General features: G+C 42.4%; 1 protein-coding gene across 1 annotated transcript in view; it reads right to left on the reverse strand.

The window, feature by feature from the left end:
- LOC138463930 (extracellular calcium-sensing receptor-like) overlaps nucleotides 1-17,140 on the reverse strand; it is a 128,918-nt gene that overhangs the window by 45,242 nt on the left and 66,536 nt on the right. The window contains exons 2-3 of the mRNA XM_069607214.1: nucleotides 11,314-11,608; nucleotides 3,317-4,144 (exon numbers count right to left, since the gene is read on the reverse strand). Coding sequence (XP_069463315.1) covers nucleotides 3,317-4,144; nucleotides 11,314-11,608 — 1,123 coding nt within the window. The remainder of the gene's footprint in view (nucleotides 1-3,316; nucleotides 4,145-11,313; nucleotides 11,609-17,140) is intronic.

The following is a 17,140-nucleotide window of genomic DNA, read 5'->3' on the forward strand; positions in this document are numbered from 1 at the left end:
TTTAGAATTACATGCAGGTGCTTAAGTGTATTTTAGTCTAATTCCATTTAGTGGCCTTTACAATAGTACAGAGGTGAGAGGACGAGTGCTCTGCTAATTTCAATGTTGTGTTTCTTTTAAAGATCCAGTGCAATCTTCTTAAGGAAGTGGAACTTGATGTGGGACTTTTGTTCAAGGGATCCTATTTGAGGTTGAAGTTACACTTTGTTGGCAAAAGATGAATCCTAACTTTTTAGACTTGTCAATGGGGGAGGGGTTGGTCCTATGAGGTGCAGCTATTTGAACTGTATTGAAGCAAGGGAAGGTAAACTGGATCTTTGTCCACGGGTCATGCATAAAAGGTTGCACCCGCAGATTGCAGCACAAAAGACTGCATTTCGCTGATGCAACCTTTTGGGCATGGACCTCTCAGACCAAGTTGGGGGCACACTTCCGAACCACCATCTACTATGGGGCACACACCGCCCCTGTCCATCCACTCGTGCCCACTCAACTACTTAACTGCTGCGGGCTCCGGCCTCTGGCTGCGTGCTTCTCTGTCTCTTGGGCGCTCTGCATACCACAAAGCTGGAAGCCCGGGGCACAGCACAGCAAGGCACACTTTTGTATGTGACCTTTTGCCCTGGGCTTCTAATGCCCGTGTATTCCCGGGCTGCATACCGGTAAACAGAAGACGATAATCTGTTTTTTTGAGGCATTGAGAAAGAGATTATTATCTTCGATACAGTGCTAGATTCCTAGGAGGAGTTTGGTAATCTGTATGATGGTGTTTTCAGATTCCAAGATCAGGAGACTGTGTGAATCATCTGTGTACAGTTGTAAGCACTTTTGTAAAAGTGTAAGTGATGACTGCTGTGAAGGCATCATGAAGTAGTGAAGTAGACACAGACAACTGAGTAGAGTTTTGTGATACAACCTTTTTATTAACCAATGGTTGGGGTTGGAAGAAGGCCTAACTTGCCGTATGCTAAGGTGGGTTTTCCCTACCTAAATGAAACTAATGATAGTCTGTGTCAGGAAGTCAAAAGCAAATGCCTGTCTGTGTCCACAACCTATACTTGTCCTCACATCTAACTGTATATAATATGTAGGGATGTCAGCATCAAATGAAGTGTCCCAATAAAGTTTCAGCGCTTCTTCCAGCTCTTGGATGGAAAAGGGTTTTCCCTTCCCCAAAGTTCACATAGTTCACGTTATCAGACAGGGGTTCCCTTCCACATGCTTTCAAGTCTGTGAAGGTTCTCAAATAAAACAATCTTCCAGATCTCTCAATGTTCCAAACAACATAACTCCCGTGGATGCTTCACAGCTCTTCTGTGTTAGTCGCTTTTCACAAAGTTATAGAGTTCAATTCCTCAATTTCATTTCACATATATCTTCTTTGATTCAATCACAAAAGTGGCTTCTGATTAGGTGGATGCACTCGGTCTAGGTGCAGTTGTTGGACCACACGGTCCACCCATTACAGGTCACAAAACTGGTGCACCTTACTTGGCTTGGCTTCATATGCATTATGCCACAGTTTCAGCTCTTCAATGAGGCTAGACTTAATGCTCGCTCACATATGCTTGATACTTTGTTATACCTTGCTTTATCACCATTCTCTTGTAGCTTTTGTTTTCAAAGACCAGTATAAGGTTCCCATTACACTCTCCTGCTAGGAAACGTATCCAGTGTTTATTGATTCTTGGCAATGATTATTGACAATGTTTGCTACAATCATTCATTCCTTTCAATAATAACTTGCATCTCTGAAAAAATGCTGGCAAGTATTGACAATGCCTCTTTGCCTTTTCGCTGCTTGAAAATGTTCATTACATCCATTCATTCCTTTCATTGATAACAAGGGCATTTAATAATGCCCCATTTAACAGTTCTTTGTCCTCTGGCTTTGGACCTTTACTTATTATGCACTTTCCCAGCTTCTGCTGTTCATTTGACAGGCTCCGGGGGCCCTCTGACTTCTCGGCAGACTCACTGGTTTCCCGTCGTGTGTCGGTCAGCTCCTATATGCTGCTAGAGAACCTCCTTTGGCTCCCTCTGCCTTGCGCCACCTTTCCAAAGCCTCAGACACCTCCTCGAAAGGACCTCACTCCACCCAGTAAGCACTGTCCTTGCTATCCTGCTGCTTCGAACACACAGGTTGTGTGGGTTTACTTTATTCATTAGTTTTGTTAGGATTTGATGTTTGGACTTAAGATCTTTCTGTTTGGTTACATATGGACTGGTTTGGACGTTTTTATTTGTTCATGAGATGTAGCTGTCTCATAAGGATAGCTGAGCCATTTGATTTAAAATAATTCCAAAGGACTAAATTATGTCAAGGGGATGCCACTCTTTATGAGTGGGTTTGTCAACCCTGGGGCCATAAACGCAATCGGTTCATTATATGGGTAGATAAGACGGGGTTCAGGTTGGCCAGCTGATCGAGCCAGAGGTTTATATATTCAATTTAAGTGGATTTGATTAGCACTGGTTGGAATACTTGCCAGCAGCTGTGCCCATTTCTCTGCAAAGGTTGTTTTGGGACCTGATGGCTGGTGTACCACAATGATAGCTGTAGACGTGCTTTCTTTGATCGAGCATTGACTTTTTCCAACACTAACAAGCCTGAACTGAGGATAGAACCCACGCTAAATATGGTTGTTAACTAAAGTAATCTTTGTATTTTATTAATCTTAGGCTTATGAACTTATTTATATCTGTGGGTCACTTCCTTTGGTGTCATCACTGTCAAAGGTCATGTACAATGCCATTGTGTGTTTTGTCGTTAGGTGCAACATTCATGTGATCAGATGTTTCATGCCACTTCTGCTACCCCTGCCATTCTCTTCAATTCATGTTCATGGATATAGCAGTAGCTATTGATAATTTATTCAAATATCCTTCCTTTCCAGGAAGTAGTGCTAGGGATCTTTGTAAGCAGATGCCTTTGATGTTGTTGAGGGAAAGATCACAGTGCAGTTTGTGCTAAAAATTCTCTAGATATTAATCGTACAATCAATCATTCAAAGGTGTCCTAGGAGCTTTACAAGAACATTTATCTCTGCTGTTTCGACTTCAACTGTCTTTTTAACTTTTCATCAACCCATATTGTTTTATTTGTCTTGCGTCTGTTTGTATGTGTTGATCAGATTTGCATGTTTTCAATTGAGCTGTATGTACCAGCTTGAACCCTCTAGGAGAAGGCATATAGATAGGTTTGACAAGATGTGTGATTAGTGGCATTGACAGGCCCATTAAATACATATCATTGAATGCCTCCTCAATTTCTTTGAAAACATGTGCTAGCTTCTTAAAATAGATATAGTCCTACCTGCCATGACTTGTAATCATAAATGCTGACACATGTCCCTCCAGCAAATGGACCTTCTCCTGGACGGCATGTCAGAAGGGCATGCAAAGCATGGGCCACAGCGTAGGCTGACTTGTAAACATTGTACGTCACTCTCAAGTCATCAATGTCAGAATATAGTCCAGCATCTTTCAGATTCTCTGATCCTAAACATGGCTTCTGCTTGTTCCTGACATGGCTGGTTGCTGGTGAGTCGTCGCCAGGAATCTCAACCCATTGGCAACCAAAGGCCTCCTCCCAAAACATTTTTATGTAAGGGTCATTTGGAAACCTGGATGTCTTCAGGCTGAAAACAAAGTCTTTGAAGCCTGGCATCTTCCCATTCCGGATCACTAGCCCCAGAGTACCTTCCAGGGCTCTTGCAAGATTCTTGTTGGAAATACTTGGTGCCTCCAAAGCTATCCAAACTCTCCCAGGGAGTTCCCACATGGAGAGCTCCTCCATGAATGGATTCACATAGACATCAAATGACAAGATTGCAATCACCTTGGCCGAAGATTTTTTGATCACTTCCAAAATGTGTGATGCCCTTGTCTTTGAAAAGCTGGCAGGAATGATTTCCACAAAGGCCACACAAGCCCCAGCCTTTGCAATCTCATCCCTGAAGATCTGGCTGCTGAGTCTGCTGTAGTCACCTTCTTGGCTGAGAATCCCCACCCAGGTCCATCCGAAGTGAGCCACCAGACGGGCCAGTCCATAGGCCTGCAGATAGTCTGCAGGGGCGATGCTGAAGAAGGACGGCAAGAGATGCTTGTCATTCGAGATAGGTATAGCTGTGAAGTAGCTCACCTGTGTAAATTAATATTATTTTAAATAAAATACACTTTTTGATCCTCAGTTACATATTTACCCTCACCAATTCCCTTTTGATACTTGCTAATATATTAAATCCTTGCATCAATCATGATATGATATGATATGATATGACATGATATGGCATTTATAACGCGCCTATACACAAGGCGTGATGAGGCAAGGGAGGGGGAACAAAGGAAGGACAGACAACGATCATACTAGGCCAGGTGTCATTCATATTGGGCAAGTGCGTGGGATGGGGGGTGGGGGAAACTGTGGGTGGGAGGGGGAAGGGACAGTGCAGTACATGGGAATAGAATAATAACAATAAGTAAAAGTAACGGCAAGTAGGTGGCAAGTGCAAAGGTTGAGTGCAGACATCAGGTGTCTGGAGAACAACACCCTCATGCACATTGAGCTTACCATTTCCACACTGTCCTATGCCATAGCGGCACAACCAATCTGCTGGGAGCATGTGCCCTGGATATGAAATCTTAGGGAATTTTTTTTTCAGTGTTAGTTTCTTCAAGCCGGGTTCATTTTGCTTATGTGTGATGACAGGCATGTTGTCATTCCTGGGTCAGCCAGGGCTAGGACAATGGTCTGTACTGAAAAATAGCAGAACCTTGATCTTTGTAACCCTAATATGTATGCTGCTTAGTTTCCATCCTTGACTATATCGGTACTCTGACCTCTTTGATTGGGCCATTGTTAGGGTTTTCAATGGATACAAATCCCTGGTGGGACGTTATTGATTTGTGAAGGTTCAGCAATGTTGTGCCAACCACATTACAAAACCAATTGCCAAATGTGGAGTTGCACACCTTTTGTAGGTGCTACCCCAGTATCTTCTGCTTACTAAGATTTTATAATTGAATGTACTGTCATGTAACTGTTTATTCTATAGTGCAAATATTGTCATTTTGGCATCCTCTTCATATTCAGTTCTGCAAGAGAGAAAAGTTTAGTGGGAAATATAATGTGGCAACCCTGATGTGTTGATGCATACAGTTGGAAAGTAAATGCTGTCTGTGTGGCACAATTCATGTTTGTTATCGAATGTCACAATAAGCCGCTGCCATGATTAAGGAGGCAAGAATGAGGGTCAGTTGGTTGCCACGCACACACGAGCCAATACGCCAGTGCCTATATTACGTCAGGCTTGATCCAGAGCCTGGGAACATGCAGTAATGTCCAAATAACACTGTGTTACCAGGGAATGCTTCACAAATGTATGGTTTGGTTAACAGCCTGGGAACCTGAATGGTCCAGCACGTGGGCACAGAGCTGTTGGATCAGCTGCAAATAGGTTATGAGGGAAGATCTGCAAGCCGGGTGGTGTGTACCTCACGGGTTGGCATGTACAGGTCTAGAAGGGTGCTGGAAAGTCATGTCCTCCAGGGCCCGAGGATATACCATTAGAAAGCTCATTATCAATGTACCTGACTAAATGTATATTAACTGAGGTTTCTGTGCTCAGCCCACATTTTTTTACCTAGGGCTACTCTCCTGCTTCCCTGCCCATTTCTGCACAGCTGTATGGAAATGAACCCATCTCTACCCCTTCTGCATTGCATGCTATTCGGTGTAGCGGATGAAAGACTGTGTGTTCCATCAGTGGGAAGGTTGGTTATTGGAGCCCATGTCTAGGGTGGTACGTCCCATAGACTGTGAATGTCCAGGGGGCCCAAAGTCACTGCCTACAACCCTGCATTCAACATGGGTCGTTTAGTTCACTTTGCATAGGTGCAGGTGAGTGTTGTGCGTTCTTGCTGGTCTCATATCTGCAGTTCTTTGTTCCAATGGGGTTTGGTTGGACTTTTCTTTTTATGGTGTGTGACCTGTTAGTGGGATGCCTATGTTGAGTATTATCTAATGAGCAAGGTGGTGTATTTGTTGTCTGAATTGTCAAATAAGCAGGCCTCAATGGGGTAATGCTTATTTGGTCTTGTTTAACATGTTTCTTAGGTTCTTGAATTCTCTGATAGAGGGGTGGGACATCTGGTCCATGTTTGGGGAGTGTTGGAGTGTTTTGTTCCACACACAGTCCAACAAGCAGCACCAAAATGGCGTCCTTAGTTATTTATTGTTAAAAAAGGATGGGGGCATCTGGTTTACATCAATGTGCATGGGATGTCTGTGCTTAGGTATGCTGTCCACTGTACACAGAGATGTTCTTTTAGGGATCTATGCCTGAAGACTACTGTACTAAATCCTGCTGGCAAAAAAGTTTGCTGGTAGTATTCCCCATTTTTTCAGAAGGGGGTCTAAACCCCCACCCTGTGCGCCTCTTCATAGGGCGAAAATTGGAATGCCGCCATTTAACGTGGGTAGGGTGTGTTCAAGCTTCCCTTCAGTCGTGGCTGTCATTTCTCATTCTGGTGTATTCTTACCTATGGCTTGGAGAAGAGACAGGTTTTCAATAGTTTCCTCAAGGTCAAGTGCAGAGGCGTTGCTAGGGTGGGCGGGCAGAGGGGGCTCTAGCCCCAGGTCTTTTCATTGTAGCCCCAGATAGAAACTCAGGGGCTACAACCGAAAGGATAGCTAGCCCAGAGCCCCGACATTCTCGACATTAGATTAGACCCATGTATTTTCCAGACCTAGCAACACCAAGTGGTTCTCCTGTTTGCAAAGTGTCTGTAAATGGTACTTTCGACGTTAGTGGCCACCATAGCGAATGTGGAGCCTCTCTGCTCAGGACATAACTGGTACACTTTTCCATGATTACTTCTGGGCCTCTGCCTTTGGCAGCCCTGTGATAATGCAGAGTGTTTTGAAATGGATCTTGCATTGGACAGAGCGTGGGAGAGGGCAGGGTCTGAAGAGCTACGGTGATGTCTTCCTATCTATACACTTGGCGTTGTCCAAACGGGATAGTGCCAGCATGATGACCAGAAGTGTTCTGTGTTGGGCAGTATTCTGGTGGTAAATCCGCCAGAATGCCGCCCACTGTAATTACTGTGACCGCCACTTGATCTGGTGGATTTACCGCCACATTACAAGTGGTAGTGTTGGTGTTAGTCCCCATCAATCTGGAGTCCGTAGGACTCCGTGGAAGATTTCGGCAGTAATTCTGCTCCAGTAATTCCAATGATTTTTGCATATTTTTCAGCAGAAAGTGGGAGGATTTACCTCCAGCCTGATGCTGGAGGTAAATCCCCCACTCACGGGCCAAGTTTGTAGTATGGCAGAGCGGGAAAAGTGGCGGTAATTCTGTTGCCACCACTTTTTTCCTGCACAGCTACACTCGTAATGAATGTCAGAAAAGTTGGTTAAATTGGGTGATATTGGATGATATTAGGGGGAAAAGCATTATCTGATCAGGGATTGAATTTGTGGTTACAGAGTAATGTCTATAATAATCCTGTTGTTTTTACTGTCTTGTTGGGCAGGTTTCCATGTGTTCCGTCCAACAGATAGTGGTGGGGTTTAGGGTCTTAGTTGGGCAGATCATTCTATCTGTTTTATCCAAGTTGAATTTTATTATTTGTTGAAGTGGATGATAAATACATTTGCATTTATTATTCATTTATTTTCTGTATGGTTTTACCAATACCAGCATCTCAATTTTGTATTCATTTTTCTAAAACCACATTAATTCATACATCAGAATTATATCAAACCTACAATTACAACCTAACATACAGTTTTCACATAAAAACCTCTCCTAGGTCCCCACACATCTAGAGTACCTAACTTGCTAAGCCTTAATCTCATAAATGTGTTTCTGGCTCTTGGATTAGGTATTTTAATTTAGCTCGTTATTTATTTTCCCAAGAACCTCAATGCATTCATTCTAAAATGTATTTAGCACCGATGATGTACCTTTATCTAAAATTATGTTCAGGGTTTCATATAGGGATCTTTGGGGGGTCCATTACTCTATATAATATCATTAATGTATTTGAAAGGATGATGAATACATAGATTGTAGCCTACTTCTAGCTGTTATTGTTGGAGCCCCTTGCAAATACAAACCTCTTTTCCAGATCTACCCTTCCAGTCTATCAAAGACCAATTATATGGGAGTGTCTATCACTTCTAGGCCAGAGATCAATGAAGGTATTACTTTACTTCTATAGAACTTTAAGAGTGGAACTATGGTGGATCTACAATATTTATATTTGAGTTTCTTCATTTTTGCAGCTAGTGGAATGAGCTTTGACCTTACTCTATTCTGATTAAAAGGTCTACAGATCTGGAATCCCAGATAGGTAACCTTCTCCAGGGCCAAAAGTAGTGGCAGGTTCCTTGTCTACCACTAACTCCATCGCTACTTCAGGATCTTCTCTCTAGATATTTCACACGTGGCATCATGAGAGTGTGTTGTTTTTTGCTATTCCATTCATCCTATCACCAATAAACACATTGTTATCTCAGTGTACACTGCGCATGAATTGCATTCTTTATATAATTTTGTATAATTTCTCCACCGATTCCTTATTATGCTGGGAAAGACTTAGGAAACAACTTATCGGTTACTCCGTTATGATTCATTTGCAGTAACTACCTGGACACTAAGTACTGCGCATAACCCATTTAGTGAATGTTAGCATACTTCCTCTGTTCATTTGCTTGTTCTGTGCTCGAATTTTTCAGCTTAACATACATTGGTAGTTGAGAACATGAACAGACGTCGATGGAATCTAGACTGGCCACCAGATAAACTTGTGCACAGCATTACAGTTCCACGCAAAGAATCATGTTTCTGGCAGGAAATGTTCTGGAAGTGGGTGCTGAGAGTTCCTGGTGACTGCAACATATCTCTGTAAGATAACCCTATACAATACCAGAAACACACAGTGGACAGTATCAGGGACCTCTGTAGACACATCCCTCAAGGATTAAATTAACAATGAGGCTGATCTCATCTGGCAGATCATTCATGTACAAGGGCTTGACCATACTACTTCCACCTCCTGTGAACACTTTTTTATCTGGGCTAAGGTATGTACAACATATTCTGAGGAGTCAGGGACTCTCTTTATATAGACACTTACACCTATTACATTAATTCAAGACTCTGATTCTTCCTGTGGCTTACATATTTGTACTCGAATTGCAGTGACCAGGATCCATTCAAATTCGGTGTGCATCCTCCACTCTTTCTGAACAATATCCATGGACCAGAAGCTGGGGATCCAGATTTCTTCCCTCATCTTGGCAGCCATTCCACCAGTGTCAGTCTCTTTGTCTAGGAATGAAGCCCACATCCCTCCTGAAGGCTTTGAGATCCCTATTTAACCTCAGTGTCTCCATTAGCCAGCATCCATCAGGGACAGCACCGCCATGCAGTTCTTTCCCAAGGTGGAGCCCCAGTTGTGACCCTCAAGTAAGGACCCAAGCCTTGTACTGTGCTGTGCTCCACTTTACCCACCAATCTTCCTCTCCCCTCCTTCATATCGTCTTTAGTTAAAGTTCTGATATTTATTCTGTCTCGCTGTCTATTACTTGTCAAAACCGCTTTGCATATCCAGTAAGATCTGACAACCCCCTCCAATGTACCGCATCTCCGCCAAATACTGCAGAATATCTGTCTGTCCTGCTGCCTGTATCTCCTCTGCTCCTCCTGTAACATTGTACCCCACCACTAGCTGCACCGTGCTCCATTGTTAACGAATTATATTTGTGCTAAGGAAATCCAGTACATGCATATATACTTCAGCCCCCACCACACTCTCATCTGATCTCAATATGCCATTCTCGTCCTGAAGTAGAAGGCATAGTCAGTGCATCCCTATGACAGCATTCATATCCCAGCTCTCGAAACCAGTTCACGGGAGCAACATAGGCATGACATTCCGGGCATTGCCTGAGCCAGGCTTAGTTCACTCCCATTCCTGTGCCAGGAATGCTCTATCCCTCAAGTAACCATTGGCAAATTCCACACCACCTCAATAGGCTGCTTGGATCACCAGAGCTTCCGCGTGGGATTGGTGCTGATAGGGCTCAAGCTTCTTTGCATTGTGGTGGAAGGTGCATCGTCTGTCAATTTATAAATATGCTTATTTTGTTATTTTACTTTTATTTATTGATTCGCTCGTGTGCACCATGAGTACATTGCTGTGTTGCTCCTCTACTGTTTATTGCTCTGCCCCTTGTGGGTAGAGACCTTTTGAATGGCATGAGATTGGTAATGATCTTCCCCGAGTACATCTTGGACGGGTTAGGGAGGTGTCTAGTCGGTCGACCCTGGGATTGACTACAGATCATGTGTCTGTTTGGGGCGTGAGACTTTAAAGTTCAACCCATCATTTAGTAAGGGCAAATAGTCAAACACACAAACAATGATATTACTTCCAAGACCTTAAAAAAAGTTATTCATTCTGGGAATTTTACTGAGACTAAAAGACAGCACAGGACATATCAAGAGACACATCAGCATAATACAATGAGATAATGTATTTGCCTATGGCACATAATAAAAATGTATTGAATGGGATCCGGTCATTTTTTTTAATGCATTTTTTCGAAATGCAATTATCTCAAAAACATTTTGTAGATTTTTTTTAAATGTATTTTTTTTATATTTAATATGTTTTTTTGGGTTTTGTAAGTTAAAAAAGTGTTTAAAAAAACAGGGTTTTGGGGGAAGCCCCCATTAAAAAGAACCAAATAATAATAAACATTAGAATTTTTTATTCGACGAAATGTTTTCAAGATACCGGCATTCGAAAAAAATGTCATTCAATAAAATCACTATAAACCGTATTGAATATTATTCAATATGGATTCTGACCTGGTGCTGTTTTGCCTCACCTTTTGGCTGAGCTATAGATTATTTCTTTGGTTTGCTAAAAACCTTCTATCTGATGGCACAGCGGCAGCCTTTTCTAAGGACCAGATGGGTAGATTGGCTCTGAGGAAGGATGTTCCAAAATAAATTTCCCAGATTTTACTAGTTTGATTCTGTGTCACACGTCACACATTCACAAAAGATTGATTGGTTTACAGATAATGAGAAGAATTGCTTTGCATTATCATTTTCAATATTAACCATAACTGGGTTGCTAGTTTGACCTTTCGAGTGAGCATGCAAGACTGGATGCCCTTCTTTGAATGTATGTCCTTATGTTTGTGTCCATCCAGTGCGGTGGCCAGTAACACATATCTGTGGTTATATAAATTGGTTTACTTCCTTGCCCATAGGGCAGCGGTCTTACCTGTGGCAGCCTGTAGAGTCCTAAGAGTTGGGCCATGGCTACTGTCTGTGCCATGCCGGCATCTCCAATGATGGCCAACAGTTTGGAAGAAGAGCCTTGGCACTGATAGTTGAGGATGGAATCCTCCTTCCTCGCTGTCAGCTGTGTGATGCCCTCAAGTGCACCTTTCACTGCATTGCAGGAGTCGAGGATTTCAAAACCCAGAGTGATATTGGGCAACAGTGACGGATTTCGGTTAATCTCATCTACGGCGAAGAGCATGGAGAGGACCCAGCGGTAGGACCTAAAACTAAAACTAAGGGAAGTACAAAAGAGTATGTAGTTTACAAATAAGGAAAGACACATCGAACCATTAACTTTGTAATTGTAGATCTACTATTCACAGTGCACATATTTTCAGATTTATTAAAAATTCAAAGCAGAACCCATCTAAACTGTGATCACATTCTTGTTCTTGAAAAGTGCACACACTTGAAGTTCTCTGGAATTATGTGGTAGGGAATAACTTGCATACATCTCACAGGTCTGTCGTCCCGGAGGCTCAGTGAAAGAGATTTTTGGAAACACTGTCTTGTAGTATATGGGGAAAATCCCGCCGAGGATAACGTCGCCATCTTGGAAGGACCCCCCGACTCCCAATGGCTGTAGACGGCATCCAGGCATGGATGTCCATGTTGAGGGGATAGAGAGCAGGAGCAGTAGGGTGCTGAATGGAAACCGTGCCATGTGCTGGTCATACCCAGAGTCGCAGGGCTCCGAGGATCAGATCTCTGTGTGAAAAACAAGTAACCATTGAACTCAGAATGAAGCAGTATGTGATCACACCTATGTGATTAGAATATTCTTGATTAGTTCAACAATGCGTTGCAACCAAAAGACTTACTTAGTATTAATTCAACATGATATACTATATTATGCATAATTTCACTTGTTTCACGAAGAGGGGTCTGCAACTTGTGGCTTTTCAGATGTTCTGGACCACAACTTCCATGATCCTTCACCATTGACTTTGCTGGCTAGGTCTGATGGGCGTTGTTGTCCAAAATACCTGAAAATCCAAAAGTTGCAGACCTATGCCTTACTTGGGCAATGGGTCATCAAATTACAGTAACTGCAGCCATTATATGCCACTCTAGCGGAGGTCCTTTCAGGTGTTGCCCTCGTCCCTTTTTAACCATTGAGGTTCTAGTAATACACATGAACACACATGACCAAATTAATATGTTCAACTGCAACGCAAAAAGGCATGCTAAGTTACTCATTATCACATGTGTAACCAGTTGATATGGGTTATTTCCCACTGTATATCAATCACTTTTGTTTAGATAAAATGAGTCAAAATAAATACACTAAGGACCATACATTATTTTGCTATTGGGAAGAAAATATCTTAACAATATTTATTTTTGACTATTATACTGTTACAGTCCTGCTGCAGGGTAGTACTGTAGAAAATAGGTGCCACCATTCTCCAACTCTATGCTTCTAATTGATGAAACCCAGTACCGCCCGGAGTTGACCTGCAACCTGTAGGTCATACAGGGATGTCCACAATAGGTTCACCAACTCAGGGAGTGTCTCGAGACAAACGAGATTTTACTAATAAAAGGCGATTTACCAGTTAATTTACCAGTACTAAATCATGTACCCAAGGAAAAAATATGTGGACGTCAGCAATTTTGCTGACACTTATCTGATAAAAACGCAGACTGAAAAAATGCCATACAGGAATCTACATCTTTACCTGTTCTAATCTTACACTGAGCTTAATGCCTAGGTTCTTTGTATGTATGTATATTGCATGTATGTATATTATATCTCTATGACTCGTGTTTTTATATGCATCCTGTAATTGTAATATGTAACTTTGTAACCAAGTTAATGCGCCTTGATACCTGAGAGTTAAGTGTGCTACAGAAATACAAAATTAAACTAAACTAAACTATCCCTTCTGCGGTTCATGCATGCAGTATACTGTGAAGTAATAGCAAAAGGATGTTTCAGGAAATTCATGTTAAACAAAAACAAAAATGCACACTTTCACAGTTTGATAAAATACATACCAAAGGGTACTGTGAACATATGTCACTGTTGTTCCGAGACATTTTTGCTTAAATGCAGCTCTATCTTTCTACTGACCCCTTACACTGATATGGCATATACATCAATCTATTAATAGAAGAGTATGAAACAATACGAAAATACATAATACGTAACACATAATACGAAAACACATAATACGTAACACATAAGGTAGACACAATTAATCATTTCGCCAAATCCCTTTGGCGTGGGGCCTTATATGATTGTTGTCCCTTTAGTGGCACTCTGCAAGAAACCCTCATTCCCCCTTGTCAGTCTTATTTGCATTTTTGTAAAATGTGTACATATTTCAGTGGTTATTGTAACATGCCTTAACGTGTGTAGTCATGAAGTATTCCTGGGGATTACCTTTTATTGAACTCACATGTCCTTCTAGGATTAATGTTCAATGTGTACTGTATATAATATGTTATGTTATTTGACATCTACATTGTTTAATTTTTATACTGTTTTTATAATGTGATGATTTACGTTGTGTATCCAAGACTTGACAGCCATATGTATATTATCTAAATAAATAAATAGATTAGAATAAAGTGTGGCTTTAACCTCTACTATATATGTCTGAATTTGATTCTGCGTCTATAAAGAGTACATGGACTTAGCAGTAGCTCGTTCTGTTTTAATGAGCGACCACGTCTGTAGTTCCTATGCTAGACTTCAAAGTCACAACTTTTGTGTATTTGCACTGTACATATATGTGCAGCCAAACTTATTTAAGCAGCATAATGTAATATCTCATTAACATCAGTATTGGCTTTTAATATGCTACAGTGTTTATTTAATGTGTTTTCCATTTATTGAGGCCGATTAGCTTTGTCGAATGTATAGTATTTTTCATATGTGTCCCGTGAGGATAGCTCAGGGGAAAAGTGCTCGCCTTGGGAGCAAGACCAGGTTCGATCCCCGGGTCCACGTTAGAAACCGCTGCCCGTTATAAACAACCAATTATAATAATAATTATAATATTGCTGCGGTAGGCTCAGGCAGGTGTGCTCTTTGAGTCTGCGGCTTCCAGGGCTATCTGTGACAGCAGTGCACACGGCTGAGTAGTGGGTAAAGCAAGCTGCTACTAAACCAGCAATGATCCTAACTATAAAACTGAAACAGGCACAGCCCAAAAGGTATACCTCTTTCATCGTAAGTGGCAGTGCTGGCCAAGAGCAGGCGATATCTCCTGGATGGGTCTGAGCTGATAACAGTAGCAACCCAAATAATGTAAGTACAATGGGTTCAAAACACAGGAATGTCCAATCAACTATCTACAAACATATAGAATTGTAATTAGACAAATAAATGTACATCACTAACTCAAAAGACAAGCAAAACCCCACCCCCATGTTTTCTGCTGTGGCACGCTGTTGTAGAATAACACTCTGGGCAGATGAGCAGGAGTGTTCAGACACTCATTTGGCACAATGGAAATGTTGAAGAAGGTGTCTTGTAAGAAAAAGGCAGATCGGTGGGGGCTTAAAAATCGCACATAGCCCCAAAGGTAGACTAGGTGAACAAGGCCTCTTCACCATACATTATTTCTTTATCTTCTGTGCTTGACAGAGGTATGCCAGTCTTCTATGAGCCTTCTTGGGGTCAGAGCTTTGTCACGATGGTGTGAGTCCAATTATTCAGTGGCAAGTGGACATAGGATGAGCGTCGAGAGGAGGTGAGACAGAGCAAATAAATGAGCCAGAAAAGGTTTGAGCCAGGGGTCGAGTCGGGTCGAAAGAATGCTTCCACTGGGTCAAGTTGGCTACTCACACAATGGTTTCCAGTGGGTCAAGTCAGCGGTTCAGAGGAGGTTCTGTTGGGTTGATGAGGGGCTTGGAATGCAGCGAGTCACATGCTTTCCTAGCAATGAGTTAGCACTCAAGGCGCCAGCAATCTTCACTGGTGTGAATAGGCTTCAAAACGCTCAATTATGCAGGTAATCAACTCAAAGTTTGAGGAGTGCCAGAACCAGCTCAAATATAGCTTGAGGCAGTGAAACAAGATTTCAACTGTGTTTGATCTTCTGGGTTGCTGTGAGTCCCAAATGGGGAGCACCAGAACAAGGTGAGTCCTCCGCTCCACGCCCATGCCACAGAACTTTGCTGACAGCTACTGGGTACCCTCCACCTCCCGGCACAGGGTATTGGTTCCAGAGCAGCCATAGTGAGGCCTTTGCAAAATGGCAGTCAACTTCACTGTTCCTTAGGATGGTGAGGGGACATAGCTCTCCTCTGCCTTGGATGCCTTCTTCCCTCGCCTCCATGGCAGAGGACTTTGGGATAGACTGAATCCTCAACAAAGGTCTAGATTAATTCTTCCTTTCTTGTCGAAGTTCAGAAATGAACCAAAGAATGAGGGGGTGCCTATCTCCTTGTGAAGGCAAAATGCCACAGGGGATTGATCAAAAGCATGCCTGCTGTAAGGGTTAAAATCCCAGGTGTTGTAACAAGTACCCTTTGCCTTATCACATCAATGAAAAGTTCATTGCTTGCAGGAAAGGAAGGGGACAGAAAAAGCAAACCTAGGTGGTAGGACCACTTTCCATACTTTATATGTCTGAATTTGATTCTGCGTCTATAAAGAGTACATGGACTTAGCAGTAGCTCGTTCTGTTTTAATGAGCGACCACGTCTGTAGTTCCTATGCTAGACTTCAAAGTCACAACTTTTGTGTATTTGCACTGTACATATATGTGCAGCCAAACTTATTTAAGCAGCATAATGTAATATCTCATTAACATCAGTATTGGCTTTTAATATGCTACAGTGTTTATTTGATGTGTTTTCCATTTATTGAGGCCGATTAGCTTTGTCGAATGTATAGTATTTTTCATATGTGTCCCTTGAGGATAGCTCAGGGGAAAAGTGCTCGCCTTGGAAGCAAGACCAGGTTCGATCCCCGGGTCCACGCTTAGAAACCGCTGCCCGTTATAAATAACCAATTATAATAATAATTATAATATTGCTGCGGTAGGCTCAGGCAGGTGTGCTCTTTGAGTCTGCGGCTTCCAGGGCTATCTGTGACAGCAGTGCACACGGCTGAGTAGTGGGTAAAGCAAGCTGCTACTAAACCAGGAATGATCCTAACTATAAAACTGAAACAGGCACAGCCCAAAAGGTATACCTCTTTCATCGTAAGTGGCAGTGCTGGCCAAGAGCAGGCGATATCTCCTGGATGGGTCTGAGCTGATAACAGTAGCAACCCAAATAATGTAAGTACAATGGGTTCAAAACACAGGAATGTCCAATCAACTATCTACAAAAATATAGAATTGTAATTAGACAAATAAATGTACATCACTAACTCAAAAGACAAGCAAAACCCCACCCCCATGTTTTCTGCTGTGGCACGCTGTTGTAGAATAACACTCTGGGCAGATGAGCAGGAGTGTTCAGACACTCATTTGGCACAATGGAAATGTTGAAGAAGGTGTCTTGTAAGAAAAAGGCAGATCGGTGGGGGCTTAAAAATCGCACATAGCCCCAAAGGTTGACTAGGTGAACAAGGCCTCTTCACCATACATTATTTCTTTATCTTCTGTGCTTGACAGAGGTATGCCAGTCTTCTATGAGCCTTCTTGGGGTCAGAGCTTTGTCACGATGGTGTGAGTCCAATTATTCAGTGGCAAGTCGACATAGGATGAGCGTCGAGAGGAGGTGAGACAGAGCAAATAAATGAGCCAGAAAAGGTTTGAGCCAGGGGTCGAGTCGGGTCGAAAGAATGCTTCCGCTGGGTC

The sequence above is a fragment of the Ambystoma mexicanum genome, chromosome 1p (assembly GCF_040938575.1).
Source record: "Ambystoma mexicanum isolate Mex_15411 chromosome 1p, UKY_AmexF1_1, whole genome shotgun sequence".
Lineage (NCBI taxonomy): Eukaryota > Metazoa > Chordata > Amphibia > Caudata > Ambystomatidae > Ambystoma > Ambystoma mexicanum.